We start from the raw sequence: 19033 nt of genomic DNA, 5'->3' as shown, positions 1-19033 counted from the left end.
ATCCTATGGCCTTCCTCGGGTCTCAAGCTATCTCTGTACCTAATTTGAAGTAAATCCATCCAGTAGTTTTTGAGTTTAGCCCAGACATACATATAGACAAACAGACAAAAGTTCTTAAAACATAAATATATTATATCCTTTCTTAACCCCCTAAAATATATATATTATACACAAGAACGCGCGAATTTGTGTTTCTTCCAATTAAAAATTGTATGTTTATAATTTTTTATGATAATTGGCCATAATAAACTGTTTATGTTGTAACTATTTAAGTTAGCGTTAAGCATTTACTTAGTTAACGGTAATAACTAAAAATTACCCATTTATCTTTTTGTCGAATTCATCTAAATATGTCCAGCCAATTAAGATTGACAGATAGTAATATAATCAAACTTTATGTGACTTAGTTCATGCTTAGACCTAACTTATTTTCACATAAAATGTTGACTGAATCGATATTTTTTAGTAATTATAGTACAAAATTAATTTTTTGTAGTACAAAGTGAAATATAGTATTAAATAATTTATAACTACTCGAAAAATTGATTCGATTGACCGCCTCCTTGGTACAGTGGTTGCCGCGTGAGCGTAGCACCGAGGGGTCCTGGGTTCGATTCCCGGTGGAGACGAAGAAAAAAAAATGTCTCGGTCTGGTAGGACACAGAAGGCTGATCACCTACTTGTCCCTAAAGAAAATCGATCAGTGAAACAGATGTATAATGCATCTGCCCCTTGCCCAAAATGACAAAACTAAAAGAACTTTATCATGCATGTACATACATGTAACACTAAAATTTAATGCCAAAAGAGTCAAAATAACATGTTTTTTTAACCGACTTCAAAAAAGGAGGATTCAATTCGGCCGGTTAAATTAATATAAACCCGACTTCAATTCTAGTTTATCAACATTGATATTGAAGACATAAATGAATTAATTTTCACATATTATGTAAAATGTTGTTATAAATATATTCTTTCATAATACCTATGTTAATAAAAGTATGTCTGCTGTGTTTTTGTTTCGTTTTCTTGAAAATAATTTAAATTGTATGAATTCTCATATAAAATATTCATTTAATAATATTAAGAGGAAAACATTATTAATCCCTGGAGAATTGTCCTGGAACATCTAAATTCCCTCTACATCATATATTATAGTAAAAAATCTATCAATTCGAAGGAAAGCTTAAGAAAAATATATTTTTTTTGTACAATACATACTGGCAACTAAAATACCAAATTTATCATTGCAAGCATTTATTTTCATCCCCAAAAATATAATTTAACAAAAATGATACAATATGTAATTAAAAACAATAAAAGGATTTTAAAATAAATATAAAACCTTTTTGTGTTTTATTGTCTATGGTCTGCCGCGCGTTGTCTGTGACGTGTTTTTGGCGCGTAAATGGACTGTTTAATCTGTGGCTGTTTGAACGATGTGCCATTTTTTTTCTAGTACGTAGACAAGTGATCGTCAGACAGCCACGGATGTTTTTTTTTTTTCTATATAATTACTATATTAAATGTATATTTAAGTTGTATCGTATATTCACTGTTCAGTGGGCGATATTTTTATTATACGTCTAGGGACGTTAGATTAGGTGTTTTTAAATTTCTTCATAGATATTGTTGCGTTGATGTCGTATGTGAAAAGTTTTTTAATTGTTATAAAATGGTACTACACCATTTTAACAACTGTAAAATTCGAAAATTGACACTATTTTCTTTTTGTATGTAACCGTTTTTTTAGACTTGATTTTGACTTAAAACGGACATATTTAATATAAACTTTAGACTAACGATCAGTGAAATACAATAATTTCATGTATTTATCATAAAGCGTGTTATTTCATATTTTACTGCATTTATTAATAAAAATCTAGTCTCAGTCTTGAGTTAATTTTAAATTTTCATTTACGACATTAACGTATTCGCTTATGAGTGAGAGCGAGACGGCGATATTTCTCTCTGTTAGCAATAATACAATTAATACGAATACTTGGTTCTGCCAAAATACATTGTTTGTAAAAAATATGTTGTACAAGTACAGTTGTGTTTCTCTGCGAAAAAGATGCTGTATTATTTTCTGAATTAAATGCATTTACGAGTATGATTTTCTTTAATTTTGTGCACATGTGACATTTATTTTTTAATCCATTTTGGGGGGATTTTTCAATCTTTCTGGATTTTTTCAAATAGTCACCTAAACACTAACTTATTATTAGTGATTTCTGAAATGGTTTCTATATGAGCTAAGCAAAGATTGAAAAAGCGCCCCATAAAGAAGAAAAAGTCACTTTTTAAACGAAACTTTAAAAAAGTGTGAGAGCGAAAGGATGTCTTTTTTTAAATTTAAAGAAATGCCAAAAAGCTTTCTACCATAGACAAAGAGATAAAAAAAAATCAATTTGCACATTTGAAAACCCATAAAATATAGATATGCATTTGAAATTATAAGCCGTTAATTGTTGACTGCGTGTCGAATGGAATAATTATTGTTTAATTTTTCTTCCCCAGAGTGCAGAAATTTTTGATTGTTATCTTTGACCAGTCCAATTACAAGCAGCACTAGAATTAATTATTATGCTGTTATTTCAATGTAAAAAAAATATCACGTGCCAATTTTTCCAACATACCTACAACACAGTCTAACTTTAAACCAGGTATCTGTGACTTTAATTATTATAGTTGTCTAAAGGTTGTCTATGTGAAATACGACAAAACCAGATTAAAGAGAACCCGCGCTTAAAGATAAACCATGTTTAAAAATTTTTGACAGAAAATAGGGTTTATATGTATATTATTAAATTAAAATTAAGTTGACAGTTTTATTTGAAATTAAAACACAATCATAAAATAAAATATTTATTGAATTGACATGTTATTGTTTTATTTATATTTGATACATACTAAGAGATATCAATTCCAACACCAATATCCCAATTACATTTTTTCATTGATAAATGTTGACTGCATTCAAATTCTGAAACAAATAGTATTATTAATTGGTATTATTACTACAGTGTCAAACTGTCAACACGTAATATAGGCGGGTGGCGTACTTCGGAAATAAGTGCGTATGCAGAAAGCTGGAGACATATGCGCTTACCGGCGTCCGGCGCTTGTCAGCGCCGGTTCGTTCTACACAAGGGAAGCAGACCAAAACAAATTTTATACGGTAGCGCCCAGCGCGTGTTGAAACTTGTCGGCGCCGTTCAGCGCTTATCGGCGCGTGTTCATATATTTTTCCTGCGCGGGTTACCAGCGCTGACAAGCACCGGTAAGTGCTTATAACTTTCCAGCTTTCTTTCTGCACGCTGTTATCTTGTAAAATGTCATTTGATGACAGATCCTTAACCCTAGAACCGTACTCTGGGGTGCAAATGAAATGAGGAATTCTGATTTTTTTTGTGGGAGTTCGAATAACAAGAAGAGCTGCTACTTGGTGAGGCATTAAAATAAGAACCTGACGAAAAATTTTCAAATTTTCCTTATAAAAAACTTCACCTAGAAGAACGATTTCAATACATAACTTTGCCAATGTCTCTACAAATAAGTAATGAAGATATTTTAGGACAACAATTATCGCAGGGACCACTGCTGTTTCAAAATCTGAGATGTAACTTGAATATCCACATTAAAAGTCCGTCAGTCACGCAAACAGTGCACTAAGTTTAAATTTTTAATAAATTTTGATCACCAACGTTAAGTGTGTGTAAATTGTAGAAAAAATATAAAATTCCGTAATTAAATAAATTATTAAGGCATAAATGAATGTTAAAATGACCTTAATAAATCAACATTAATAATATTTAATCAAAAAGTTAACAATATTTTTGTAATCTTATTTTTTTTTCATAGGGGTTTTTCACACTCGTACCCTTAGATCATTAAAGCTCGTACCCCAAGGTAAAGTTAACCCATAGAGCCCCCAGCGGCCCGATCGGTCCACGACACAATAGATTTTCTATTGTGTCTGTGATTCCGGGGGCCGAGTTATGATATTTTATTATGGGTACGGTTCTAGGGTTAAATGTGTTGTTGGGTATGATTATAATTTTCCCTGCTTACAATAATAATTTTATTTGTCCCATTTCAATAACTCAAACTATCCATATTAATTTAAAATATAGCAATCGTAACTTCATCGCTCATGCACTAATAAGATCAGCCCCCCTAGACAAGAGGCTTTCTATTAGCGTAAAGCAAGAAGCTTATATCTAATACACTGGAGATTGCACTATGAACATTAACTTGTCACAAGAAAATATTACCTTGAATGACGCCTGTATGTTTTTATCCCTTTCACACCTAACTTGGCAAGTTCTTGGCATCATTCAAGGTAATATTTTCTTGTAACAAGTTAATGGTCATAGTGCAATCTCCAGTGTATTATTCTATAAGCTTCTTGGCGTAAAGTTTAAATAACAAGAATAGATAAAGAAATGTATGAGATTGGCATAAGCTGGTGATACGTCACGTGACCGAGCGTAACGAAACTAAAATTGGTACCTAGACAAGTGGCATTTTTTTTCTATTCCATCATCCATGAAACGGAACGTAAAGTCATATGACAATAATTATTCGTGTACCTACAATTGGTGTACATGAAATGGATCGTTGAAAAATCAGAGTTGGAAAATCAAATAATCGGCGCCCTAAAGCCCGGCATTCACTACACGCACCGCGAGCCGAGCCCCGAGCCCACAGAACAGTAAGAACATAATAGAAGTGCTATAATGTCACAGAACAGTAAGAACATAATAGAAGTGCTATAATGTCATAATTAGTATGAAAACCAGTGTCGCCAAACCCACACATTTAAACCGATAGTTATACAGTACACTACAAGTAAACTATGCCTTTGATTGGACAGCTTAATTTGAGTAAAAACTGACTTAGGTTATAAATTCAGCATTTCAATATGTACCCTCACGCACCAGGTTACGGTTTATTTTAGTATAACATCCCTAGGTATATTAGCTGTTTTGTTTCTCTTTGCTCAGAAATTCCAAATTCGAAAACATTCAGCTATTCGACAACAGAGGGCGTTGGTTTTCAATACATATAACTTTGAACCTCAACACATAAAGATAAGGTTGAAATTTGTGTCACTCTAAATTAATGACATTAACTTGTCATTAACCTGATGCTATGCTCTAAGGGATGTCAGCCTTGTTATCGATAATTCACAAATAAATATATTTTTGTGCATTTTTTTTTTCTTTCTATTATATGAGTATAGGATAATGTATCACATTTTGGAGTATGTTTATTACTACTAAGTACGTCTTTTCATATTATTATATTTAAATAAAAAACGGAATAGAATAGTATAAATCTATATTTACAAAACAAACAGAAAATATGCATTATTTTAAATCTTGGAACTGCCGTAGGTTTGATGTATCGGTGGCCTTTGTTAGACTGCTTATTGCTGTTCGGCATCCAGTTAACTCGTCACGTTGCATTTATTATCCATTTCTCTTTTAAATTAGGCTCTTTCGAAAATCTATAAATAAATAGGACAAATGAAAGAATAACAAATATGAATCATTCAATTATCTCAAACCAATCCACTGATTCAGATTATCTAGCAAGATCATTGCCTGATCTATCCACATATAATGAAAATTGTGATGGGAAGGAACAAATTGAAGACTTAAAATCACAACTAGAAGCAGCACACTTAGAAATTGAAAATATTCTTTTGGAAAACAGCTCATTGAAAAAGATCATTGTTGAACAAAAAGCTGCAATTTCACGTTTTAAAAAAATATGTTCGACTGACTTCAAAATCGTTGGGTCCACTTCTTCAACAAGAAAAAAACCACAAAAAACACGACAAGAAAAAAATGTATTCCGTCAGCAAAAATTAAACATGAGCTGTAATGACCTTCAATTGTATGAAAACAATACGAATAACGACGGAATTTCTAATTATTTTGAGCCTCCCGATAATTCTACGAGCATGAGAAGAAACTCCCAGTCACAACATAAGCCAAGCCAAAGCAAACCTAATAATGTTCCTGAAATCTTACTCATTGGTAGTCAACAGTGTAAAGGCCTAACATTTGAACTTATACACTCAAGATATGGTACTAAATATGGAAAATTCTACATCAACTCGTGGATTAAACCCTATGCAAAAACAGTAAGCCTTCTGAATTCTCTGGCTGGTTTTCATGATCTTCCTGAAAACTACCTGGTACTCTGTGTCGGGGAAAATGACACTAATCCCTATGAAGTTATGATTGAGTTATCAACCACATTAAAACGTTTCAAAAACTGTAAAATAATTGTACTAAGTTTGTATAAAAATAAATATCTGAATGAATCACTATTAAATAAAATGGTCCAAAATGTATGTTCAAACTTTAAAAATTGTACATATTTAGATTTTAATTATAATCATTACCGTACAAAAGCACAGAATTTGTCAGCTATATGTGTCAAACTAAATCTAATATTTGACTACGATTATTATAAAAACAAATTCTTGACCTTTAATAAACAAAAGGGATTACATTATAATATTTGTAACACTAACAGATTTTCTTCCAATATTACTCTTAATACTTGTAATTTTAATAAAAATAAGCCTGAAAATGCTAATTTCCAAAAAGGAACCATTCCTTACTATTTTTCGGTAATTAAAGGGAAGCCGTGCAACATCCACAAACAAAAAAAAGCGGAAACAGATATAATAAAAAAAGGAACCATACCCTATTACTTTTCAAATATAAAGAGCAATTCGAATAGTGATACGAAAATTAATCCATCCTCTGACAATTTTTTAGATGGCCGCGTCATTATTCCAAAAAATACTTAAAAAATTATTCTTATTTAGTTCATCAAAACATAGCTGGTATCCTAAATAAATTAGACGAGATAGAATTGTGTCTTCCTCAACTAAAAGATATAAACATAGAGTTCTTGCATATTCTTTGTTTCTCTGAAACGTTTGTAAAAAAAGGCGACGAACCTAATATCTTATTGAAACATTATAACTTAGCAACTTATTACTCTAGGACAAATATAAAGAGAGGTGGAGTGTGTATTTTTGTGAGAAAACCAATGGAATTTAAAGTGATAGACTTTTGTATAGAGTTATCTGAGGAAAAGTTGTTTGAGTGCTGTGGCGTTGAAATTCCTAAACTAGGCTATACTGTTATATGCATATATAGGACACCAAACTCAAATTTATCGGACTTCTTCAAGAAACTCGAATTACTCCTGCATCGGCTCTTACATAAAAAAGATAGAAAACTAATACTTTGTGGTGATTTTAACATCAACATCTTAAAAATTAATAATATGACAAATACCTACAAAAATATAATATTGAATAATAACTTAAAAATGCACATTACAAAACCTACAAGGCAGCAGACCTGTATTGATCATATAATTAGCAATATAGATGGGGCGAAGGGTGATGTACACCAATTATACCTTTCTGATCATAACACTGGTCAATCACTCTCGGTACCTGTTACAAAAATTAATCCAAAAATTAAACATTGGTTTAAAGAAGAGATTATTGTAAAGAAAATCTATCCAAATTCCGAGATTGCATGTCTAACCTGACTTGGAGTAATGTATATGAGGAGTTAAATAGTAATAAAGCATGCGAAGAATTTCACAGTAATCTAGTACTATTCTATAATCTCTGTTTTCCATTTATTAAAATTAAAGTAAGTTGTAATAGCCATGCACCTAAATGGATAACGAAAGGCCTAAGGAAATCCTGCAAAACCAAACGCCAACTTATTTATAACTATTACAAAAATAAAACTTCTGATAACAAAAAACTTCAGGGAAACTACGGTAAAATACTAAAAAAATGTGTAAAGACTTCAAAGAGGATTGTCAACATAAACTACCTAAATAATGCACTTAATAAGTCGAAAGCAACTTGGAATATAATCAAAAAGAAGATAGATGAAGTGCGGTCGTTTGATGAAATAGGTCCAATCATAGCTAATGGAAAAATTGTCACTGACACGAATCAAATAGCCAATGAATTCAATAGCCACTTTACTAACATAACGACGATTAGCACCAGAACTGGATTAGCACCAGACTTTAGTTTTGTTCAAACATTGAGTTCATCTATTTTTCTGACACCCTGTACTACTCTAGAGATATCTTCAATAATAGCATCCCTTAAAAATACTAAAGCCGCTGGGTACGACTCTATTACAACCCACGTTTTAAAGCACTGCAAGACAGAACTGACAGATGTTATTACTCACCTTATAAACCTTTCCTTTGAACAGGGCACTTTCCCAGACTGCCTGAAGATATCTATAGTTAAGCCGATCTATAAAAAAGGTGATAAACAGATGCTTAACAATTACAGACCCATAACTCTGATCCCGATTCTAGCGAAGGTATTTGAAAAAGCTATGTATAGGAAATTAAATTCATTTTTAGAAAAATTTAACATAATTAAAGAAGAGCAGTGTGGGTTTCAAAAGAACAAATCAACGTCATTGGCTACATTTTATTTAGTAAAAACACTGATAGAGCATATGGACAAGCGAAAAAAGGTTACAGCGATCTTCTTGGATATGAGTCGGGCTTTTGATTTTGTTAATCATAATACCCTTCTCCATAAATGTAATCTCTATGGAATAAGAGGACCAGCACTTGATTGGCTCGAAAGCTATTTAAAAAATCGTCAACAATACGTAGAAATAGCCCACGCACACTCGGATCTAAACGTTAGAATGCACAGATCCACTCCTAAATATAACAGAAGTGGAGTGCCACAAGGAAGCGTCCTTGGACCTTTATTATTCCTCCTCTATATAAACGATTTGCCCAATATAACACCGCATAAATGTGTACTGTTTGCTGACGACGTATCAATTATCATTGCCGATAACAATCTTACTGACTACCAATCCGTTATTAATAACACAATTAAAAATATAATAGAATGGTTAGAAACTAATGATTTAACTATTAATATAGGTAAAACAAACTTTATTCAATTTCACAATTATAAAAATAAAACAACCCCACTACATTTAACTTTTCGTGGAACATCAATGACCGAGCTTGCAGAAACTAAGTTCTTAGGTGTTATTATTGACAAGAATTGTAATTGGAAATCGCAAATTCAAACAGTTGCATCACGACTTCATAGATTCGTGTATGCTCTTAGAAAATTACGTAATGTGGTTTCAGAAAGGGCTGCTACTGTTGCTTACCACGGCTATGTTGGCTCTATATTGAGATATGGCATTTTAATATGGGGTAATTCTACTGAAGTACACCAAGCTTTTCTAGCTCAAAAGAAGTGTGTCAGAGCTATAACAGGAATAGGACCCCTCGATAGTTGCAGACCGATGTTTCGAAGGTTACAGATCCTGACTGTAGCTTGCCTTTATATTCTCGAGATAGCTCTTTTCGTAAAAAAGCATACAGCTCATTTTGTTACTTTTGAAAAAGACAGCCTGTTTCAGACTAGGGATCCCACCCGACTACGCTTCCCCATGTGTAAATCAAAATTATTTTGTGCCAATTGTCAAGGAATGGCTATAAAAATTTATAATCACTTTCCCGCAAATATAAGGAGTTGTAATCTTAATAAATTTAAATGGAGGATTGCTGCATTTCTTAAACAAAAATGCTTTTATACGGTAAATGAATTTCTAGCATATAAGATAAACGAGGACTTGGCTTAGGCTTAAATAAATAAAAATTGACATAATATTTATTTATAATAATTTTATTAATATAATTTTGCAATGTACCTATTGAGATCTAGTGTTGTGTGATATTGTATAATGTAATTGATAATTTAAGATATTTGATTTTGTAATATTATTTAATGTAATTTATAATTTAAATAATTTGCACGCTCAACTACGAGCAGAATGTCTAAGCACCTATACAATTTGTACCTCAGCTATATGTAACTACATTCAGCAAATAAAGACAATTTGAATTTGAATTTGAAGCTAAGGAAAAATAGAATAAAATTTAATATTTATAATGTTTGTCTTTTCGAAAGTATCGATACTGTCGATATGCGCCACATGCATCACTAATCCGACATTCGTTTGTTTATTGCAATAATATTCCAGAAAGTCTTGTTTGCTGTTCAATCTATATTAGTACTTATTTCTTATGGATTAAGGTTCATTTTGACTTAATATTTTTATAAATTTTTGACAAATTACGACAAGCGAAGTTGTAACATAAAATATATTTAAAATAAATTAAAATAAGACTTACCGATGGTATGAAATGCCTCGATTGCTGATATTATTTCGTCTGCTATCATTTTTCCACTCTAATACCGAACAACACGCTCTAAATAATGAATAAATATGGAAATAAGGTTTGACAGTTGACAACCGACTCGAATATTTTTCTACGCACAACTGAGAGCGAGTTAGGTGATCTTACCTTACTAGTGACACGTGGGCCACGCCCACATCGCACTTCTATTATGTTCTTATGGTGGCAGTACACATGGGGCCAACGTGTTGGGCCAACGGGTTGGGCCAACGTGTAGAGAGCTACTTGGCGGTATATTGGCTTCATTAGCCTAGTTGGCGCCAATATTGGCAGGCCATCCGAATGTTGTCGGTTTTTGTGCACACTTCAAAGGATCTTGGCGCGCTCCACAAACAGCGTTCACACGTTGGTGTCTTGTTCAGTTTGTTGTTACTCGTCAGCGGAGACAGTATCGTTGTGCGTCAATGAAATTTACGTTTCCATGTTCCGATAGCGATGGCGGCGCCGATGTGGACAAGCAATGAGGTTTTACAATTCGTAGAATTGTATCGACATGAAGGAATCATTGGGAATCCACGGCATGAACTACACAAAAATAAAAACCATATAACTCAATAAATTAGATGTTTTATTTTTTATTTATAATATTATTCTAGATGTTTTTCATAACTCACTTTCATACATTTGCGATAAAAAAAAAAGAATATATTTATAAAATGAGTAAAATAGTATGAAACAGTTCTTAAAAATTCTTAAAAATTAAATAACAATATACCTACAATGAGCATGATTTTGATCAAATTGTGCTTTATTACATAAATAATATTATCAAATATCACCAATCAATACATCCATCCGTAATCTTTAAAGTTTCGTTTTATAGGTAGTTAACTAAAATTAAATTAAATGTAAAATGTACACATTTTAAACATTTGAAAAAATCTAAAAATATTTTTTAATAATGTTTAATCGCAGACGGCAGAGTAAACTCATTGTTATTGGTGCACATGTACGTAATAATTAAACGCACTGTATAAATAAATTTCCGCGGCTGCAAGAACTTCTACGAACTACGTCCATCTTTGAAGCGCCAATGCAGAATGATCAGTACGCCAATGTGTGAACAGGAATCTTGATATCCTTCATTTTTTCCCAACACGTTGGCCCAACGCCTTGGCCCCATGTGTACTGCCGCTATTACTGTTCTGTGCCCGAGCCGTACCAATCCGTGGACAAATCCGTCATCGCCCACACACTACACGTCTATCACCTTCTATCACTCTCCGTCTCCAGATGGCGAGCGCCGCGCCGAGCCGCGAGCCGAGCACAACTACACATACACACGCAGATTTGTCCGCGGACTTGTCGCCAGCTACAAATCCAATCCAGCGGATGGGTGCGCCTGTGAATGGTACCCATTAGAGCAATAAATCGGCGCCCATCTTGTGATCGTTTGTCAAATGTCAATTGTCAATCGAGTCAATCGTCTGTACGAGTGCGTACTGCGTTTTTATACTTGCTCTGTGAATTGTGATAGGTATTGATATTTTACGTGGTTTTTAAAAAGTTTTCATAAAATGCACGCTTTAAGACTTTTAAAAGCTGCGCACGATGAAGAAGTTTGGCTCAGGCGCCAAAAAAGATATGCGTCCAGACGGAGACAATTGAAGACAATCGATGAAATGCCGGAACAATTATTTCAGGAGCGTTTTAGGTTAAGTAAAAAAACTTTTAGCGAGCTTTGTTGCAGCCTACGTAACGAAACAAAAATACGGGGGACTCAAGAAATTCCTTTGGAAGTAAAGGTAATCCACAGTTTCTTCCAAAGAGTATAATGTATAATAGGGCATAGAGAGCCCTCTTGAAGCATATGAAGGCCAACCTATTTGACTTTGACTGGCGACAATGAGCCCTCTGGATTTTGGGGTTAGAACTAATTCCATATACCTACATACATATATACGTTAATATACATAGGTAGTAGGTATATTTTTTTTATCACTACTCTTCTATAAATAACGACGCAATTTAATTTGAATAATCATTTCAGGCAAAAATAATATGTGCCTGGAATAAATGCTCACATATTATATTTGCGTCGTTATTGAAATAGGAGAGCGATATTGTTTCAGAGAATACCTACAACTGATTTATTATCATTTATTTTCAACATTTTAGAAATAAGACTAAGATCTAAATGATTACAAAATGGATGGTTTTTAAAGATTTAGGTGATGAAAAAAAAACTTTTCAGTTGTAATAATTACAAGATAATTAGCTTATATAATTAGTATTTATATTAGTTTCATTATATGAATATAAATACGGAGTCTTTAAAAATGAGATATTTGGAAGTGCTAAATAGGTATAATTCAGTCAAATTTCTTAAAACAAATTGAAGTACTTACTAAGGATAATGAAGAAAACGACAATAAAAGAAATTAGTTCTTTATTTTTTAAATGCTTTCACATATTGTAATATTACATATTTTTAAGTACTTATCTAAAACAAAACTGTCCGTGCACATAATTTTCAGTAAAACGTTTTGAAAGCCTGAACGTAGGGCTCGATTCAACGCACTTTCACCACACTTTCACGAGAACTATAAACTTCACACGATTATCAACAAAATGAACTAATTAAGTAATTTTAACGTAAATAAACTTCACCGTTCACGTATAGTCGCCGCCATTTTATGACAGAATTATCAAATACAAATTACAAAAAAAAAGTTAGTCAATGTTACCAATTAATAAATCATATTTAACACTTTTCATGTAAATTAAATAAGACGTTTTCAGTATTTTATTTAGTTAGACGCACTATTTTTTTATGTAAAATATTTTCCTGAATAATTATAGTTCTAGATAAGATAGGTACTGAATTAAAAATCTGAGATTATTGTTCTAATTCATTTAAACTTTGAATAAAGAAAGGTTTTCATTTGCCTTATTTTACTGCATTGATTTCATATAGGACAACACTGAGAAGCTTTCAGAAGATGTTGCAAGTTTATTAATTTGATACCATATGAAGCGATTGAAATCGCAAAATTATTTATTGGAATTTGAAAAAAAGTAAGACATGCATTCGATCTATTAAAATAAAACAATGTTTAAAGAATAATTTCCATTTATTTAAATATCTTTATTCACTTTGCAAAAACTTCGGAAAGTGCGATGCCATCTTTTGGGGATTTAATATAAACTTATTTAAATAAGTTTTTACTCGCCAAAGTATAGATCGCGTGGCTTTCTTTAATAAATGTCAGTTTGTTCTAAGTGTCCCCCCCCTGGTTTCTTCACTGCGATTGTTTATAAGTGATGTCCGTTATTTTAAATGCACAATGAAAGGCATGTGTTGTGCATAATAAATAATTTTTTTTTATTTATTTATTTAATTTAGCATAAAAATTCAGATATCGAAGATCCATTTGTTAGTAAAAAATAAAAAATATTACGTATCCTAATTCTACTTATTATCGTAGGTTCTTTGCGCTCTAAGTTTCTTCGCAACGGGATCCTATCAGAGAATTGTGGGTGTCACACAACATTTGCCACAACGCACAGCAAGTAGATGCATTAGGCAAGTTGTGGAGGCACTCAACAGTCCTCCGATAGTGAAAAAATGGATAGTTTTCCCTCAAACACACCAAGAAAGAGCAAGAATTCGACAAGAGTAAGTGTTTTTATAAATTTATTTACTTACTTTCAATGTTTTGAACAATTTTAATAAATAACTTAATCCTTTGCATAGAAGAAGGTCGCTGCTATTTTAGTCACAAACAATTCTATTATACCACATATTGATTGTAATAATACCACAAAATGTTTGTTTCTGTTCAATTCTAAATGTTTTAAAGGTTTACAAATATTATGACAAATCCATTTGAAAGTCTTTTTAACAATTGTATTATATTTTTTAATATATTATGTAGGTAATTGTCTATGATTATAAAATGTGAATATACCTAATTACAGATTTCAAAGGAAATTTCAATTACCAGGGGTAACAGGATGCATAGGTTGCACTCACATATCTATTGTAAAACCCCACATTGATGAACATAATTATTTTAACAGAAAAGGATACCATTCCTTAAATGTGCAAATGGTAAGCTATATTTCTTTGCATATCTTATCTTTAATATATATAAATCTCGTGTCACAATGTTTGTCCTCAATGGACTCCTAAACCACTTAACCGATTATAATAAAATTCGCACACCATGTGCAGTTTGATCCAACTTGAGAGATAGGATAGGTTTTATCCCGGAAATCCCACGGGAAAGGGAAATATGCGGGGTTTTCTCTGAAAACGCGGGCGAAGCCGCGGACGGAAATCTAGTATATTATTAGTTAGTAAGCATTGTTTTTAATCATGTTGCATTAAAACAAAATAACAAAGCAACTGCAAATAGAAAATTTTTTTTTTCAGATATGTGATGATAATTTAAAGATTATCAATGTCAATGCGAAATATGGTGGAGCCACGCATGATTCCTTCATATGGTCATCCAGTGAAGTGGAACCATACATGCGTGGACTTCACGAAAATGGTGAATTGACGTGGCTATTAGGTAAATCAAATAATTCCTACCTACTTCTTTCTCTGACGACGCGGTTGGCGCAGTGGTAAAGTAACTGCCTACTGAGCCGACGGTCCCGGGTTCGATCCCCGGTCAGGGCAAATATTTGTGTGATGAACTCAATTATTTGTTCTTGGGTCTGGGTGTTATTATCTATATAATATGTATTTATTCAATATTATATTTATCGTCGCCTAGTACCCACAACACAAGCCTTAATTGAGCTTACTGTGGGTACTAGGTCGATTTGTGTAATAATGTCCTATAATATTTATTTATTTATTTATTTATTTATTCTATATAATATATCTATCATAAAAATATTGGAGTTAAAATACCCGACTGCACACTAAAAAAAGAGTAAAACAAGCCCCACAATAATATTGATCAATCAAATGCTAAAAACTAATTATGTAATACCGTTTAAACAATACCTATATTAAAATACACTACAATATGTGTTCGTAATCGATAGTTAAATAAACAGAAACTTATTTTGAATACAAATTTACTGAATATAATTTATAAATGTTGATGGAAAGCATCGCAGGCGGGGACCAACAGAGGCTTATTTATAGTCATTTCGGTTGTGCACCATTTAGCAGAATTTTCGTTGGTGGCGGTCAAGGTGGTCCCCGCCTGCGATGCTTTCCATCAACATTTATAAATTATATTCAGTAAATTTGTATTCAAAATAAGTTTCTGTTTATTTAACTATCGATTACGAACACATATTGTAGTGTATTTTAATATAGGTATTGTTTAAACGGTATTACATAATTAGTTTTTAGCATTTGATTGATCAATATTATTGTGGGGCTTGTTTTACTCTTTTTTTAGTGTGCAGTCGGGTATTTTGTTTTTTTAATAATAATTTTTTTATTTATAACTTTTTAGCTGTTTTTATTTAACGAAAATGTTGTAGATGTAGAAGACTATGTATATGTAAGTACCATTTTAAATTATTTCGACGACATTTGGCTTTAGATTACGAGTGATGTTACTCCGCTACATAACCGCACCGCGCCGCGCGCCGCATGCCAGGCCACGCCCTATCTTTTTGCTTGCTAACGCATGAGTTGCTTTGCGTTGACGCAGAATTAACATGTTCCCGTGGCAATTTTGAGAAAAAACGTATCCTATATTAATTACTCCCGTGATTGAAATGAATCTAATGATACCGCATACATATTTTTTTAAAGGGAAATTTAGAAAAAATATTATTATGTCTTTATCCCGTGGGACTTTTAGGATAAAATGTATCCTATGACACTCCCGTAATCAAGACAAATCTAACGATACCTCATACATCAAAATCCATCAAGCCGTTTAGGCTACAGGTGGTCACAAAGGAAAAGACATACATACATACTTACATACACTCGAAAAACATTACCCTCCTTCTTTGGCAGTCGGGTAATAAAGCTCTTTAACTACATTATTTGTTTAAGGTGATTCTGGATACCCACAGAGAGCGTGGCTGATGATACCAATTTTAAATGCCGAACCAGGTTCTCAAGCAGCGGTCTACACTACACGCCATTTACAGGCACTCAATTGTATTGAACGATGTATTGGTATACTGAAGGCTCGTTGGAGATGCTTGCTGAAGGATCATACACTCCATTACCATCCTCGTGTTGCCAGTAAGGTAACTATTGCATGTTGTGTTCTGCACAATATTGCACAGGATGCTCAATTACCTCCCCCTAATAATATGGCTGAGCAACAAGAGGATGGTGATGAACCGAGTGTGCGGGATGAACCCATTTCCAGCAACCAAGAGGAGCTGATGAGTGGCAGAATAATGCAAAATATTTTAGTTAATAGATTACTTTAATAGGTTATTTTTGTCTCTCTATGGCGTGTAGTATGTAGCGTGAACTAGCGGTTCCCTAGTCCGACTAACTGGAACAGCACCTGGCACTGGCAGCACTGCACACTCCTGATTCACTGGAGCATTATTTTATTGACAAATAAGTTTGGTAATTAACCATTGTTTAATTTTTTAAAACAAAAGTATGTAATTTTGGTTATAAAGACTGAAGTAGTCATTTAGTTAATTGTTGAATTAAGTATATTTATAAAAGCTAGAAGAGTGAATTACTTACTAAATAAAGACTAATTAAAATTAAGTACATAAGTGCAGTATTACTTTTAAACCTATTCAGTTTGCCTGACCAAGTAGTTTTGTATAATATTTTTTCGCTCCTAAAACCTACCTTTGTTTACCTAAACAGATTTTAATAATGAAACTGCATTAGTTCTGTGATACTGCTCATATTTTAGTGCAGGTCATAGGTGAAAAAATTGATCATCGTTACAGCCTCAACCTGTTTTTTTATATTTTTATGTTTGTAATTTTTATTATTGTATTTTTGGTTCGTATTTAAAAAGGTGTGTACTGAATTAATGGAATGGAATAATTAAGGAATAAAATATACTATTATTATGTACACATGTTTTATTTAATATTCTTAAAACTAAAACAAACACTTAAAATAAATGAAGTACATATAAATCCTATAAAATTCATAGATTTTAATCTAAAATAAACGCTCAAAAACGCCTTTTTTAATCCTTTGAATTTAGGGAGATTTTTATGTTGGCAACCTTATTGTGTAACGGTGCATTTAGGTCAAACGAGCGAATGTTCATTCTGACCCCACTATGTCAAATTATCTTAGTGTAAACAGGCGTAGAGCATTATTTCGTTGTTCTCAGTGCGTCCGAAAAGATTCTATGCAATGTTATACACTAAACTGAACTGAACTACTGAACAACACCGAATACGCGTTTTAGTTTACCCCAAAAGATCACCAAAGAATGCTCTTGCTCTGCCTCTAGCTCTATGTTCGTTTGATGAAAATGCACCGTATCCGCACCATGGGCAGCATTATGCGAGTAGATGCCTTAAGCGTCTTATTCACGGTCCATCTTGACGTACGTCCCGCCAAGGTCGTACGTCAAGATGGACCGTGAATACGACGTTTTAGGTAGATGCAATCACGATAGTGTAGTGGGTCATAATGGTTCGGCCATATTCATAATCGCCGTAATGGCGGCAAACATTGACGATCATTTGTTGGGCCAACGCTGTCTATTGTGAAGAGGGTCCATTGCATGTTATTTACATGCAATGGACCCTCTTCACAATTAATTAAAATAATTCTCTAAAAATTCTCACCAATTCCTCCTCCGTGCTCGTTCGCCGTGTACATTTTCATTTCGAGGCATATTTCGCTCCCTTATTACTTCTAAAATTACCACGAATGCTGCTACTACTAGCGCCGACACACCCAATGCAAGACCTTGTGCTAGGGGATTCATTCTGAAAACTGTCATTTTCGAGAAATAGACCATTTTAAGAAAATCGCTAAGTTACACTGTAAGGTGCTGTAAGTGAAGAACGGCTGGGATTAGGATAAGTAATGACTGATAAAAGGGGTTTGAAACTTTTTGTATGGACGCTGGCATATCGACTCGTCGCCATTTTTATTTTTTTTCAAAATCGCGGCGCACGATTAAAGTGGTATGTATGGATAGAGGACACATAGACGAACAAAAAATGTCTCATAACATAGTACCCTAAAGCGTCACATTACCGAGATATTTGGAGGTAAATATTCACTTATGAGTACGACAAACACTAAAAATAGACTTATTACGTGTCTATATGCATAATATTATCTCCAAATAATCACTCCCAGGTAGATTATTATTATTACAGGAAGAAAGTAACTAGGTATTCATTACATTACTTACATTTTTATGTAATGTATGTATGTTTTTATGTAATGAATCTACCTACTTTCTTCCAATAAACTGATATTTACCTCCAAATATCTCGGTAATGTGACGCTTTAGGGTACTCATTTTTTGTTTGTCTATGTATCCTCTATCCATACATACCACTTTAATCGTGCGCCGCGATTTCGAAAAAAAATCAAAATGGCGGCGGGTTTGATATGCCAGAAAGTTTCAATTCCCTTTTGAAAAACAATAAAAAAGAGCGTGTGTGCCGAGCACACGTGTCAGAAGTGAAACTTCTTTGGCAAGATTCAAAGATACCAAAATCGACTTTATTTTCTATCTGTATTGCCATGTCGGGATATTCAATTTTACTCTCATCGCGCCTAGAAGTTTCACTTCAAAATAAGAACATTTATTGTACATTTTAAGAA

The 19033-nt window shown here is 33.0% G+C and overlaps 1 protein-coding gene and 1 long non-coding RNA gene across 2 annotated transcripts; one reads left to right on the top strand and one right to left on the bottom strand.

Moving 5' to 3' along the window:
- Positions 1-2855: 2855 nt before the first annotated feature.
- On the bottom strand, positions 2856-18407 carry LOC123702276. The gene is made up of 2 exons (XR_006752845.1): positions 18037-18407; positions 2856-2986 (listed from the first exon to the last, which is right to left on the bottom strand). It is a non-coding gene; the product is annotated as an uncharacterized LOC123702276 (long non-coding RNA).
- Positions 11752-17301, top strand: LOC123702275 (putative nuclease HARBI1). Its single transcript, XM_045649970.1, has 5 exons — positions 11752-12065; positions 13749-13939; positions 14242-14374; positions 14699-14840; positions 16301-17301. Exons 1-5 carry the CDS (start codon positions 11838-11840, stop codon positions 16687-16689), a joined length of 1083 nt encoding a protein of 360 aa, XP_045505926.1. The 5' UTR covers positions 11752-11837; the 3' UTR covers positions 16690-17301.
- Positions 18408-19033: the final 626 nt, after the last annotated feature.

This window comes from Colias croceus, chromosome 23, assembly GCF_905220415.1.
Source record: "Colias croceus chromosome 23, ilColCroc2.1".
NCBI classification, from domain to species: domain Eukaryota; kingdom Metazoa; phylum Arthropoda; class Insecta; order Lepidoptera; family Pieridae; genus Colias; species Colias croceus.
This window is presented reverse-complemented; position numbering and strand designations above follow the sequence as displayed.

Bases quoted from the DNA above. Each gene is read 5' to 3' on its own strand.
- LOC123702275 (XM_045649970.1), top strand. From the start codon at position 11,838: ATGCACGCTTTAAGACTTTTAAAAGCTGCGCACGATGAAGAAGTTTGG. The intron at 13,940-14,241 runs GTAAGTGTTTTT...ACCTAATTACAG, and splicing joins AGAGCAAGAATTCGACAAGA to ATTTCAAAGGAAATTTCAAT. The intron at 14,375-14,698 runs GTAAGCTATATT...TTTTTTTTTCAG, and splicing joins ATTCCTTAAATGTGCAAATG to ATATGTGATGATAATTTAAA.